At 37.8% G+C, this 15,026-nt stretch overlaps 1 protein-coding gene across 2 annotated transcripts in view; it reads left to right on the top strand.

The window, feature by feature from the left end:
• The first annotated feature begins 625 nt into the window (after positions 1-625).
• cntnap3 (contactin associated protein family member 3) overlaps positions 626-15,026 on the top strand; it is a 114,629-nt gene continuing 100,228 nt past the window's right edge. Inside the window, exon 1 of one of the 2 annotated variants that reach the window (XM_008433926.3) lies at positions 626-898. In XM_008433926.3, the coding sequence (XP_008432148.2) occupies positions 814-898 (85 nt within the window). In that variant the 5' untranslated portion in view covers positions 626-813. The remainder of the gene's footprint in view (positions 899-15,026) is intronic. The other variant, XM_008433924.3, reaches the window with a different exon arrangement.

The following is a 15,026-nucleotide window of genomic DNA, read 5'->3' as shown; positions in this document are numbered from 1 at the left end:
GGAAACAGAACGAGACTTTTCTGTGGAGCCTTTGTCCTTTGAAATCAAAGCTGCACTTGGATTTCTGTTTTACTTCATTACTATTATTACCAATGACTATTAATCATCCGTGATGTCACATTCAACAGATCCCAGGCATTTCAAAATAAATGAACTAATGCAAAGAGTGCAGTTTATAAAGACATACATGTTTTTTGCTTTCATGCCGCACAATGACGACTATTTCGGTAGAATTCCCTATGAACACTTTTTTCTTTTAAAAACTCTCCAAATGTGATTTTTTTCCCCCAGCCCACTGTGTTCAAAGAATCCAAATTGGGCGGAAACCATGCAGCCCAATTTGAAACGCAGGAATTTCAATGTTTCTTGCAGAAGATTTCTGAGATTAATCTCAAAATTTCAGAGGTTTTCCAAGCAAATTTTCGACTTTTGGCGCTCAGAAATGTCCAAGTTTCAAGTTTTTTGGGCGGAAATTTATTCCTCCTTTTTCTATCAATGACCATCAATGACAGTTTCACTTATAGAAATAAACATTAAATTTTTTGGTTATTGCAAAATCTCCACAGCCTTTTCTCTATTCGCCAAAAACTCCTTTCATTTCTGAGCACATTCCGGTACAACTCGTAAAAGCCGAGCCCTCCACCTTCTCCTCGCTGCCTCTCCATCAGTATTTCCTCTCCTCCCTCCGTCGGGTTGGAGCAGATCCTTTTCGGAGCTGGAGAACAGAGGTCGTGCGTGTTTCTCTCCTCCAGCAGCAGAAAGCAGGCACTGACTCCCTGCAGCCTCCGGGTTTTTCCCCCTCCTACCAAGGATATGGAGTCTAAAAGAGTCGCTGGGATTATTCCTCGGGTTGCCTGGCTTCTTCTCCTTCTTGGCTTGTTCGGGACAACCGCAGAAGGTGAGACAGATGTGCGCTTTTCTTTTTACTACTTTTCTCTTCCCAGATGAGATTGCGCATCCAGGCGTTGAGTGGAGGTTGCTAGTGTCTCCTCGATTTGAATTATGAGCATTTTAAAGTGCAAACAGCCTACAAATAGTTGTTTGAAATGCATGCACTTGAGCTTAATTCTGAAATGTGCAGCAACATTTTGCGCGCCTGTTAATTAGTCGTTAAGAGAAGCGCAGTTTGTTGCACTTTTTGACGCTCTTTGCGTAAAGAATAAAGAAAGATACTGAGCTAGAAGTGTTGTTTTGGTAGCAAAGGTTTCCAGATATGTTTAAGCCTCACTTGCAGAGTGAGGTGGTTGGTTTATTCCCATGCATGCCAACAGTACAGCGCTGAGTTTGGGGGATGTGTTGCTGCAGAGCGCAGCGTTTTTAGCGTTTTAAGCGTCCTGCCCCGCTGCGGGGAAGGAGGCGAGATCGCCTGATGCTGTTAACTTTCTCTGTGTTCAGCATACCATGAAAATGTCGAGGCGTTACTGCTGGAGTCAAGTTTCTCTGTTTTAAAAGAGCAGGGCTCACAGAACGCATATTACGGGATGAACTTAGAGTAAGAAAAGAAAAACGAAAACGGGCGAAATTCTCGGTGTGCATGAAAAGTACAAGAACGCCCTCCAGGTATTCTCTTAGCATTTAGGCAGAGTAATTGTGACATGCAGAGAAAAGGAGAAACAATTTATTTCTCTGTTTACAAAAATAAACCTAAAAGGTGTGTTTTGTGAATATATTCAGCTCTAAGAATCACCATTCTTTGCATCTCCAGGTCTTCCGTGGTATGCTTTCACAAGCTTTGCTCATCTACAGCCTGAATCTTTTATTTCCCCCCCGACTTTGAAGATTTATTTCCAAATCTTGTCACTTGCAGTTTTTCAGTTGGATTTAGGCCAGGATTAAGGACTTTGACTAGGCCATTTTAAGACACGTACTTTAATCTTAACCTCAGTAGCTCTGGCTGTATGTTTAGTTCATTGTCCTGAAAGTCAAATTTCCAACCCAGTGTTTTGCCTCCTTTGTTAGGTTTGCTTTCAGGATTTTGCTGTATTTCATTCTAAAACAGGAGTTTGCAACCTTTACAGTTCAAAAAGCCATTTTTACCCTCTCAGCAACAGAAAAAAAAAAACTCGTTTAGACCTTCACGTTACATGACCTTTTCATTTTAGATGAGTATCCAAAAGATTTGGTGTTATTTTTAAAAAGCCAAGATTTTTCTTCTATTCCAAGGTCTTAAAATAAAAATAGAAACCAACATAAAACCTTTTCAAAAAGAAGATGGATACATAGTTTTCTACAGGATGTTGATATTTGTGGATAATTATGTGAAAAAACATACAAACATATGTTCCAACTCCATGATGATGAAAATATCATGTTTTTTAGCAAATGCAAAACCTGCATTTTGCTGTTATTGTATTCATGCTTTTTTATCATCTCAGCCAGAACCAAAGAGCCACTTGCAGCTCCAGAGCCACAGGTTGAAGACCCCTGTTTTAAAAAATGAGGTAGTGTCATTTATTTAACATTTTTGTTTTCTGACATTCATCTCAAGTAGCCAAAATCTTACTGATTTTATACAAAAATGGCAACACACCTACATTTCATTAGACCATGCCATGAAAAAAGAGGTCAAACCAAACAACAAAATCTAAACAAAGAAACAGGAATATGATTATTAATCTAATTTACAAACTCATCTACATAGATAAACGGTCTGTAAAATAAAATATTATACAGGGCAATGCAAAAGGTTACTTTAAAGGAAACAAACATAATACAGAAAAGAAAATCCTCCATTTGGTTGATGCAATCAGTGACATCATAAACTTAAACAGGAAATGCTGGGGCGACCCCACCCATTCAGGCTGCAGCATCAAAAGGGACAAAAAATGGTGAGTAAAAAATAAACTAATAATTTACTAGAAATGTACATTTATGACAAAAGCATAATGGTTTAGTGTTAACCTAATAAAAATAACAACATATGATCGGATGTGAACACAATGGAACCACAAACAAACTGGTACAATGAGTGAAGCAAAGTTACAAAAGCAATGTTAAATAAAAAAATGACCAACTATAGAAAGATAAAATAAATCAGAAACATGTTTAAAGGATAAGTGGTAAATGAACAAACTTTGTCACAGTTTCCCATACCTGGCTTTGCATGTCTTGGCTTCTTTTCTGGTTGATGTTTTTTTCCTTGGTCAGTTTGCAGTTTTCCCAGACTCTTTCCATTTCTCTTACCTGCCTGCTGTGTTCACTATCTATCCATCCATCCATCCATCCATTTTCTTTCACCCTTGTCCCTCAGTGGGGTCGGGAGGGTTGCTGGTGCCCATCTCCAGCTAACGTTCCGGTTGAGAGGCGGGGTCACCCTGGACAGGTCGCCAGTCTGTCGCAGGGCAACACAGAGACACACAGGACACACAACCATGCACACACACACTCACACCTAGGGGCAATTTAGACAGACCAATTAACCTGACAGTCATGTTTTTGGACTGTGGGAGGAAACCGGAGTACCCGGAGAAAACCCACGCATGCACAGGGAGAACATGCAAACTCCATGCAGAAAGACCGGGGCCGGGAATTGAACCCAGAACCTTGTTGCTGCAAGGCAACAGCTCTACAAACTGCGCCACTGTGCAGTGTTCACTATCTAATGAAAGATATTTTACTTTCTGATTATAATGTGGGCTGTACAGTGGCACAGTTGGTAGAGCTGTTGCCTTGCAGCAAGAAGGTTCTAGGTTCGATTCCCGGCCCCGGTATTTCTGCATGGAGTTTGCATGTCCTCCCTGTGCATGTGTGGGTTTTCTCCGGGTACTCCGGTTTCCTCCCACAGTCCAAAAACATGACTGTCAGGTTAATTGGTCTCTCCAAATTGTCCCTAGATTGTGTGTCTCTGTGTTGACCTGCGACAGACTGGCGACCTGTCCAGGGTGACCCCGCCTCTTGCCCGGAACGTTAGCTGGAGAGGCACCATCAACCCTCCTGACCCCACCAAGGGACCAAGGTGTAAAGAAAATGGATGGATGGATTATAATGTGACAAAACAAGGCTTGCACCACTTCCATATGTGGAGCAAATTTGGATTCGTACCTGATTGTTTTCAAAGAAGTTTGAACCACCATGTTGCATCTTATTTGACTTCTATGTCATTAACGTGAAACAACCAAGGACACATTCATCATTAATAACAATGTAGAGCCAATCAACCTAAGAGTCGTGTTTTCAACTTGGGAGCAAAGCAGGACTTTCTTTCTGCAAGAAAAGAATAGTGGTGACAGAAAATATTTTAAAGGGGACCTATTATGTAAAATTCACATTTTGCACGTTTTTGTTTTTCCAATTGGGTTTCTACTGCTTCTAACAGCCCAAAATGCTTAAAACAAACCACCCAGCCATTGTTTGACAATAAGTTAAAGGTTTTTAGTGTCCACAAGATGAGCCGTTTCAAAAACGTGTGGAATGCAACGTCACAAATCAGCCTACTAGTCCGTTACCTAGCAACCCTAGTGAAACCCAGTCCGTTACCTAGCAACCTAGTGAAGCTCTACTAGTGTTGCTAGTGGAGCTGACAGCATGTTTGGTCAGCTCGTTTTTCTGCTGTAAGACAAGTGTTTTGTTCTTGACTTACCATCCAGAAACCTCTTCCTGCATTCTTATTGGTTTTGCAGGAGGCTCTACTTCTGCTTTTCAAAGATGTGCGGTTGTATAATTGTGTATCTGTTTGCAGCCATTTTCACATGCGAGTGTAAACATTGAGTCTGAGGCGTAGCCAGCAGCAGCTTATTCGGATTTAAAGTGATAAGAGGCCATAAAAAACTTTCAAAATAGTCAAAACTGAACAGACTAAAACCTTATCTACACTGTAAAAAAAAAAAAAAACTGTAAAAAAAAAACTGTAAAAAAACGGGTAAATGTACTGTAGAAATTAGAAGGAATTTTTCCGTTTTTTAGTTTTACAGGCATTTGTACTGTATTTTCCAGGTTTTTTCCATAATTTAACAGTTTTCTATGTTTAAAATTTAACATAAAAAAGCTGTTAAATTACGAGAAAAAATCTGTTAAATTACGAAAAAAAATTCTGCTGGAAATTCCGTAAAAAAACTGAAAATGTACTGACAGAAAATTACCAGGACATTTTCCTGTTTTTTTTTTTACGGATTTTTCTTTTACTGTGTAAAACTTTTTTTTTCTTATCTAAGAATGATTTTGTGAAAAACATGTGAACATATTTTGTATAGACCGCAGAACCATCCTAACCTGTTCAAGCAAACATAGTAGGTCAACTTTAAATAATTAAAAAAATAATTCTCCTCTGCGTAAATCCATTGGAACAGAGACAGAGATGAAGGGAGACATCTTCTGGTTGATGTCATTTCCCACAAGAAGCTGGTTTCCAGATGGATTTGTGAATCTTTTCCTCTCTGTCTCTCTACCTCCTGCTGTTTCTGTGCTTCAGTTGTTTCTCCTCTCCTCCTGCTGCTTCTGACTCAGACGAGACTTTAACTCTCCCTTACCCCCCCTCCTGCCCACAACCAACTCCTCTCTCTGTTCGATGCTGATTTTTCTCTGTCCTGCTGGTCCTGTTGCCAGCTCCCATTCGGTCATCAACACATATCCCTGGGTTTTATCTTCTCCTACCCTGTTCCTCTCTCAAGGTTTGCCATCCGTTTGTCCCTCCGCTCCCCTGCTGCATCTGTATATCAGAGAGAGGAGCTGTCATGTTCCTCTTTTTTCTTTACTACTCTTCATGTTCATCCCTCCCTCCCTACAATCCTTTCTGCTGCTTTTCTTTTGTTGTGTGGTCGTTTTGCTAAAATCAGTTCTCATGTTTTGTTTCTCCCCTTCTGTAAATCTGCAGCAGCATTTAAATCCTGGTAGTTTAGTTGTATCCTTGTGTATTTTGATCCAGCTTTAAATTGTCACAGGGGCATTTTTTATTTAATTTTTTTGCCTCCCTTTTTTTGTGTCGCAGCGGCAGACGCATCCTACAGCGATCATAGATCTCAGCAGTGCAATAAAACAAGGCTGCAAAAGGGAAAGAAGCCCAGCTGCAGATTTCAGAGCTAAGCTCACATCTCTGTCGTCCTGAAAGACAGTTCAGTGTTCATTATTGTTGCTAAATGGCAACACAGTGGAAATCCATATTTTAAGAGCCACAGATGGTGGCGCGATGGAAGGAGAAGACTGAAGTGCTTTTTAAAGCGATAAATTTCAGGAAGGTTGCTCTGTGACACATCCGCCTCCAGGGCTTCAAAGCCACTGTGCATGTAATTACCTTTTGATATTTACAGCCTGATGGAGTCTTTGAGTGTTGAGAAACTTTTTATTTCAATGTACAGATAAAAAAAGAATATTAGACCAGATTTTTGATTAGGCTGATGACGAAAAAGGAGAAACTTAAGCTTCATTAGCGCCTGCTGCAACAACATTTCTTTAATGTACAACTCTAATCAAAAGGTGGATCGCATATCAACACGTCTAACACGATTTAATGGTTTATTTAATCTGCTCCTTTTCATAAGTGGAATGATTGGACAACAAACAACTTGAGATTTATTGAAACAAAAGTCAAGTGTACAGGTTTCAGTGAATCATTTTGTGCAAAATTATTCAGAAAAGCCTAAAATTTCTGACAGATTTAGATTTGAAGAAATCCTTTATTTTGTCTGGAAAATGTTTCTCCTGTCTAGAAAGTATATTAACATTTTGGCCAGAGTCATCTTGAGTCTGACAGAGAATCTGCGTTAGCAGCAAACATTAGGGTGATGGCGGTGAGGCTTTCCAAACTCATGAAGCTCAGCACTAAAGATGAATAGTTAAGATACCAGTGGAGAAAGACAGAAAGCAGGTCAGGAACTTAAAACTGCTGCAATTCAAAATGTTTCTGGTGATAATCAACAAGGGGATGAATAATTAAATACAATATATGTGCAAACAGATTTAGTTTATTTAAAAAACTCAATCCTCCATTTATATTGTTTTATTGAAATACCAGTTAGATATCTGTCACTTTGACCGGCGGAGGCTCTGCTTTGGTAAGGAGGAAGTGAGGCGACAATATGTCTTTGAGGTGTTTTTATTTCGGAGCTCCAAGTTACACCAACATCCTCATCAACAACCACACTTAGTGAAACACAGCAGCTTACACTTATACCTGAGGCAAGTTCCACTTACACCAGGTGAAGGGGTGACCACAAAAAAAAGGACAAACAAACACTATTTACACAAACCTACCAACAATAAATGCTCCAACAAATATTTACATGCATACAAAAAACTAAACTATTCTAAGGTCAATCAAAAAGTAACAATAACAAAATAAATCCTCAGAGTGTTACCCCTCTTAATGGAAGCTGGTATGTTCCAGGAGCATTTGTCTCCCTCTCTGCTCCACCTTGCTGAGACACACCCAGAAAGGCAAGTACTCAATTAACTCAAATTGACTAATCTAAATCAAAACAAACTGACACCCCCCCCCCCCCCATTCTCTGAACAGGAAAGATGGCCAGTCTCCCTACCCAAAAAGAATGTTCACCAAATGTCAAAGTAACTGAAATAAAGAACTGATACAAAATACATTTGAACTGAAAATAACATAATATCAATAATCAACATGGGATGGAACCCCTGGTCTCCATCACAATATCCGATCATAAAACAAATGTTTTGATTGATTAAATCCATTCTATCCTGGTTTAGGTTGTAGGTTTGGGTTGCTTGGTATTTTATATTAATCTAATTATGTGTTATAATCATCTGTCTAAAGAACATTATTCCAGAAAGACAGGAGCAACAGATTAAACGTTTAAATCTCCCTCAAAATGCAGATTAATCATGTTTTCATCATGTACACTTGAAATTATGCAAGTTTGAATGAATGTATGAATGTCCTAATTCATCCCCCACCAGAAACTGCATTTTTATTACGTTTTACTAGAAATTTTATAGCGTTATAATCACACAGGCTGTTTCAGGATGACCATATTTGTTTAAATGGCTACAAGTTGGCTAAATTAAACGTAAATCTAAAACACAAAGTCACCAACTACATTGGTAAAATAATAAATGTAACCTTAGAAAAATCTGTGAACACCTGTAGGTTAATAAATGCATGTCAGGAGAGTTTGAAGACATCTGGTGGCCAGATGGAGAATAAGAAAAGCAAGGATAGAGAGAATAAGAGATATTTTTGTATTTTTCCAGTTATATTATTCATTGGAGGACAGAGATATTAGTTTCAACAGAAACAGCCCTAAGACATGTTTTTGTCAATCATGAAAGCAGTCTAATTTTTGCAGGGAATGAATAGATGATACATAGAAAGAGATGCTGGTTTTAGCAGAAAATGGATCAGAAAGTGAGTTGAGCAGAAATACTCAACATGTGGAGAGTAAAACTGCACAAAAGACCCTAAAGAAACTTTTTAGATTTGGGTTTTGCATTAGGGTATTGTTGGTGTACTTGGATAGTCTGTATAGTTTGTCCAAGCTCAATAAAAGTAGTAAAAAACAATAACATGTTTTCCAAAGAAACAACATTTTTTCAAATGCTTTCATATTTTTTTCTGATTTAACAATAAAGCCAAAAGTTAAACTCTGATGGTACCACAATGGAGAGGAAACTATTTTTATTTCTTAAGAAAAAAACAAACCAGAAACTATATGTGCATTTAAAAGGAAAACTTGGAGAAACAGCAACTTTCTTTTTAAAACACGTCTTGCTGAGCTGCAGCATCTTTGAAGTGGTCATACTTGCTGCCCCTGCATTTGCAGTGCAGAGATCTTACCTTCACAGTAAAAGCGTCAGCTCAAAAACCGGTGATGTGAGACCTAAAATTGGTTAAATAAATCCTGTGCAGATAGTCTGACCTAAAAAGAAAAGTGGTGAAACTGATAAATCTTTTAGAATGGTTAAGTTGTAAAAATGGTTTGCAAGGTTTTGTAGCTATGTAGCAGAAAAGGAATAAAAAACCTTTGTATTTTCATGGATTGTATCATTTTTATTGCCATGAAGTGGTAATTTGCCATACCCTGTTACTTCTGGGTTTGTTAAAAAACAGGACGTGTGGTTTCGCATAATGGTTTTGAAATGTTTGAACCTATTGTTGTGCCAGGATCTTTTAATTATGTTGTTATATCTGGGCTTCATATTTCCTCTTAAAGATAACTTACATAGCTTCCTTGAACAGATTAAAATAGATCTATGGGCTGTACAAAACATGTTCATAGCCTTTTTTGCACAGAATCAATTAGATTTTAGTCTTCTGAGTATTTTGAGTTCCTTTCAGAATGACCTGCTTTAAGGCGTCTGTCACTTTAAATCCAAATGGATTCAAATGCTAGGCCACGCCCCTCAACTCAACATTTACACTCGCACCTGAAATTTTCTGCCAACAAATGTGCAATTATACATCTGTACATCTTTGAAAAGCAGAAGTAGAGCCTACTGCACAATCAACAAGAATGCAGGAAGTGGTTTCTGGATTGTAAGTGAACAACAAGACACTAATCTTTTCCAGCAGCCATTGTACAGCGGTAAAAGCAGCTGACCAAACGTGCTGGAGCTCCGCTTGAGTTGCTAGGTGAGGGCAGTGCCTGCTGATTTCTGACGTTAAATTCAAGAAGGTTTTTCTCATGTACTAGACACCAAAAAACATTAACTGGATTGCTGTTTTAAGCATGTAGGCTGTTTTTAGAAGCAGAAGAGACTCAAATTAAAGTGCAAAAACGTGCAAGATGTGAATTTTGCAATATTTTCCCATTTTAATTGTGTTCCATGTTTTTCTTATTTGGACTTGTTTCAAAATAATCCCAGATTTAATTGTTGTTGTTGTTTCATGTTTGGTGTTAATATGCTTTCTCTAATTGTTGTCCTGAAGGATTTTACTTCAGCTTGTTTTCTGGGATTCCCCTCACATCTTGGTTTGGGTAAATATCTAAAAATCCAGGATGTTTATTGGGATCTGAGAAGCATTGGCAGGGACAACGACTCTACAGGAGATGAAGGTCTGAGGATTGAGATGTCAGTGGAGGAAGGTTAATTTAGTGTCTGGTTAAGTGTCTCTGTGTTGATTGTGTCAAATGTTTATGCTCATTATCATGCTGAAAGACCTAATAATGATCAATTCTTACTTTTCTGGGAGAGTCCATTGTCATCGGAAGAGAAACAGGCCCAGAGCATCACAGAACCTCTACCAAACATGTTAGTTTTACTCCATATCTTCTTATTATAGCATTTAAATAATTAGTTGGCACGTGGATGGCATCAAAATATTGTTGCTTACCTATTCTGCAATTGATGGAGTGTTGCCTAAGTGTTCCTCTTCACTCTGATCAACTAAAAAAACAACAACCTTTATTTTGATACATTTCTTCAAGGCTCAATAGGAATTAGAGGCCATGCCGCTGCTTATTTCAGGGTTATTTTTACACGTCTTTGCCAGGCGTGCCATTAAGTGGGTAAACTAGATGAATGGGTGGATGCGTGAATCTGAAGGATTGGAGGCACTGCTGTGTTATTTTGCTGACTTGTACTTTGTTTCCTCATAACTCAGCTATATAAAGTTTTGCTGTGAAGTCAGGAAGACTGCAGAAAGTAACTGAAAACTTCTTAATCCCATACGTTGAACAAATTAATTTTGGCAGGATTTCAGCTGCTCTCCACCGACTCAATGTAATGTAGAGACTTTTTAACTCATTTGGATTTGTCGTTTTTTTTTTCTTGTAAGCATTTTGTCGAAAACACAACTTTTAATCCAATTACTGGAGATAAACGTAATACTTTTTTACACTGTAAAACAATTAAGCCACGTTTAATTGTGTCTACTGTCTTTTAATAAATTTAGCAAGTTTTACATTTTGAACCTAAATGTGTGAGTTTGTGAGAGATTAACTTACAGTAATGAGTTGTGTTCACCTTTTATTACTTTCAAGAGGGTTTAGGTTAGCACTTAAAATAAAACTGAAAGAAGAAAAGGACAGGAGTGGGAACTATTTCCCAGAATGCTCAGCAGCATGTTTTTGTATCCTGAGATTGAAGTGCATTACATTGATCTGACTCTTGTGTGTTAAGGCAAATGTTTATTTTAATGCAACTGCAAGATTTGCTAATTAAATAGTTAACAAATCTTGAGGATAATGTCCTGATCACACTAAGTATTTTTGAGCAGAATTCATTGTGATGTTTAAAAAAATTCATCATCAGATCAGAAATTTGGTTCATGCAATTTGAAACAAGAATTTAAATAGTACTAAAAGTAAAATAAGTAGCTATTTTAACTTGATATTGTGAGTAAAATAATAGAGAAATGTGTGACGTGTAACTGGGTGAAGGCACCTTTTTCTTGCATATTGTGAAATAATTATTTGGTTTAAATTGCAGCATTCACGATTAATGAGCTATCAGAAGTTACAAAACAATGTTTAGACATTTTGTCTCTTGTTAAATCAACTTCATGAACTTTAATTTCTGAGTTAAAAGCAATACAATTTTCTTGACTTAAGTCGCATTTTCAAAGCAGCACTTGTACTTTAATTTTCAAGTTAAACCACCTTGAAATGTTTTACAGTGTAGGTCATAATTAGCTCCTTTGAAAAGGGGACTCATTCTTTTCGGTTTCCCTGGTATTTTACTGCAGGGTCTTGGAGAAGAGGCTTTAATTTTCACCAAATCATGAGTTGAGTTTCAACTTATGTCATCAGGACGGAGATACAAAGTGACACACTGTAAAACCGACGTACTGAGGAAATCTTTCAATGCCGCTGCTGTCAGACTGATAAATCACAGCACAAGAGGACTTTACTGACTTCCCTCCCTGTGCTGAAAGATTGTTGTTGATGAGGTTGTCGGATGTTTTTTATGTGAGTGATTGCTGACTGTGCAGCAAATTGCCCTTCGGGGACAATAAAGTTTAACTGAACTCAACTATTGGGGCCATTTTTCTCCCCGCCATCATTCCCTCTAAGGAACCAGAGTGAAATCTAGCAGAACAGACGTAAGCACCAGAAAATTCAGTTCAGGTTTAAAAATACTTTATTTATGCCAAAGGGAAATTAACGGCTATAATTCGTATAAATCAAGTGTTTTCACAGAGTTGATGTGGATGGTGAGGCTGGGAGCAGGAAGGATCTCCAGTAGCAGTCAGTGTTGCAGTGAATCTGAAAAGGCTTCTGACTGAAGACTGTTGTTTTATGACAATCTGACTGCCAGGCATGTCACAATAAATTCTCCCAGTAATGATTGTGATAAATGATAATTTACATACTTTAATCTTGTAAAGGACACTTAACACTGGAGCTGGAAAATATTTTAAATATCCAAAATAAAAATATTTAATAAACTAAATCAATAAATAAATTATAATATTTATACTCCCCTGCTGTTCATATTTTATGCTAAATTTAAAAACATAAACAGGAATTCTGAATTTCTGATGCTGCCATGCATCTAAACAAAACCACCTGCAGTTTGCATTCAAATAAATATTGAAATAATCCATCCTTAATTAAAATCTATTTAATTAAATGGAGAATAAACTTCCACATTCAGCTGCTGTGAAGAGAGAGAAAGTAACTTTCTCATCAAGGAGAGATTTGAGAAGGCAAAGTAGAAATATTTAACAGAGTTTATATACTGAGCTGCAGGTATAAAGCAATCACATCTGCCCAGGTTTGGTGATTTAGTGATTTTATGCTTGAATGGAGCAGACGTGCTGCAGCAGCGGCTGCTCCTTCATATGCATGTTTGGTTGCTGTTCATAGAAACCTCGGACTACTAAGATAATTTAAGCCAAGGTTTATTTCGATAGTACATTTTAAACAAGCGTAGTGGATCAAAGTGATGCTCAAGGTAGAAATCATTAGCTGCATAAACGGTAAAAAAAGAGTAAAAGCACAAGCAAAAAGTTGAAAAATATATCAATCAAGTATGAGAATTTCCACACTAAAAGCTAAAACTAGTCTGTACAAACAGAACTAAACACCAAAGTGTAGAAGTGAGATTTTAAAAGAATCTTACCAAGCATTTTTTGGTCTAGTTTCATTTCAAGTGTTAGAACACTTGAAATGAAACAAAACAAACTTACAAAAAACTTTTCAGCAAGATATAAGAGTTTGTTTTAAGTCAATAATCCCTTAATGTTGATGAAACAGTACAAATTATTAGTGACATTATCAATCAAAACATTTCATACACACCTTTTATAGTTTTCATTTATTCTCCGCAGCACTTTGGGGAAAATTTATAAAAATGAATTTGCAGATTATTTATCTTATAACCAATACCTTTTCATCAATATTAAGAAACTATTGACTTAAAACAAGCCCCTATACTTTGCTGAAAAATTACTTGTAGTTAGTTTTGTTTTATTTCAAGTGTACAAAGTTATTTGATCTAGAAACTAAACCAAAAATACTTCATAAGACTTTATGATTTTGCAGTGCAAGGACAGGTTGTTCCACTGCTTTGGCCAGATTGCTACTCTAATTTTCAGTAGCCCTCTGGAAGTCCCTAAAAACTGTTGGTTTGTGGACCCTAAAGGTCTGGATGGAGTATTAAAGAGCAACAATTGAGAGAAATATGAAGATTACGACTCTTATAAAACAAGCAATGAAATATCAACATGTCAGGTTCAGTTAATTTAAAATCCTCTCTAACAATAGTTTTCCAGTCAGTTGGGAGTATCAGTCTGTGGCTTTTTACCCATAATTTCTGGTCAACACTTTTCCCAGATCGCAGTAGCACCACTGCAGCAGGAGGAGCTGCAGGGTCTATGTGAAAACACAAGAAGTAGTGAAGGCAGAGGAAAAGGTTTTGGGAAATTAAAGAAACAATGTTCAGGATGAGCTGCACAGTGGCACAGTTGGTAGAGCTGTTGCCTTGCAGCAAGAAAGTTCTGGGTTCGATTCCCGGCCCCGGTCTTTCTGCATGGAGTTTGCATGTTCTCCCTGTGCATGCGTGGGTTTTCTCCGGGTACTCCGGTTTCCTCCCACAGTGCAAAAACATGACTGTCAGGTTAATTGGCCTCTCCAAATTGCCCCTAGGTGTGAATGTGTGTGTGCATGGTTGTTTGTCTCTGTGTTGCCCTGCGACAGACTGGCGACCTGTCCAAGGTCACCCCGCCTCTCACCCGGAACGTCAGCTGGAGATAGGCACCAGCAACCCTCCTGACCCCACTACGGGACAAGGGTGTAAAGAAAATGGATGGATGGTTGTTCAGGATGGAAAGGAGTTGGCTCTCTGATTGGGATGCGTCCCGTTGCAGGTTGCTGGGGAATCCCAGTGAAAAAACACCCCAGGGCTCACCTCCAACTTGCTTTAGGGATTATTTCCTTTCCAGCCCAGAAATGCTTTGGGATCTGCCTTTACAAGCTGGAAAGTATCACAGAATTAATGTTTTCCTTCCCTTCTGGAACATTTTTCAGTCTTTGCAACATGATCTTGGATGAGGGAGAAGATCATGGATTAATACATGGATTGATTATTGATTGAACTTTCTTCTGTTTGAAATCGTTTCCAATACTCTTAAAATGTAAGAATATGTTGTAGAGCAAAAAAATCTGCATTTATTACTGCATGGGCTCTACTGGCGGCCATTTTAAATTTAGTTTCTGGAAATTTTCAGTTTCTAATCTGACTTCATAATCCTATGTTTGAGAGATTTGTTACTTTTCCAGATGTTTTTGCAAGAATTATGAATCGACAATATTTTGGTTACATAAACAGCTAAAAAGCATCTAAATTCTGGGGTTTTTGTTTCTTTGTTCACCAGCTGCCTTTATTTTTCATCTTTTGCGACTAATTGTGTTTTTCTTCTTCCTGTTGGCCATAATTTGCTGTTATCTTAACTGTAATTAAGGCAAAACATCATTGGCCAAAGATTGATTTTACAAATTGTTTGGTTGTTCAGTTTGTTTCCTTGATTACATTTAAGTTGCAGTTTTTCTGTAAATACATAAGACTTGTTTTCATTATTACAGATATTTTTGTTGTTCTTTTGTGGAGCCTGGAGGGGCAAACAGAGAAACGTGTACCAGTCCAGTAAACACTGTTATTGATCAACATAACCTGATTTCCTC

This window comes from Poecilia reticulata, chromosome 17 (genome assembly GCF_904066995.2).
Source record: "Poecilia reticulata chromosome 17, P_reticulata-male-v2, whole genome shotgun sequence".
In the NCBI taxonomy this organism is placed as follows: domain Eukaryota; kingdom Metazoa; phylum Chordata; class Actinopteri; order Cyprinodontiformes; family Poeciliidae; genus Poecilia; species Poecilia reticulata.
This window is presented reverse-complemented; position numbering and strand designations above follow the sequence as displayed.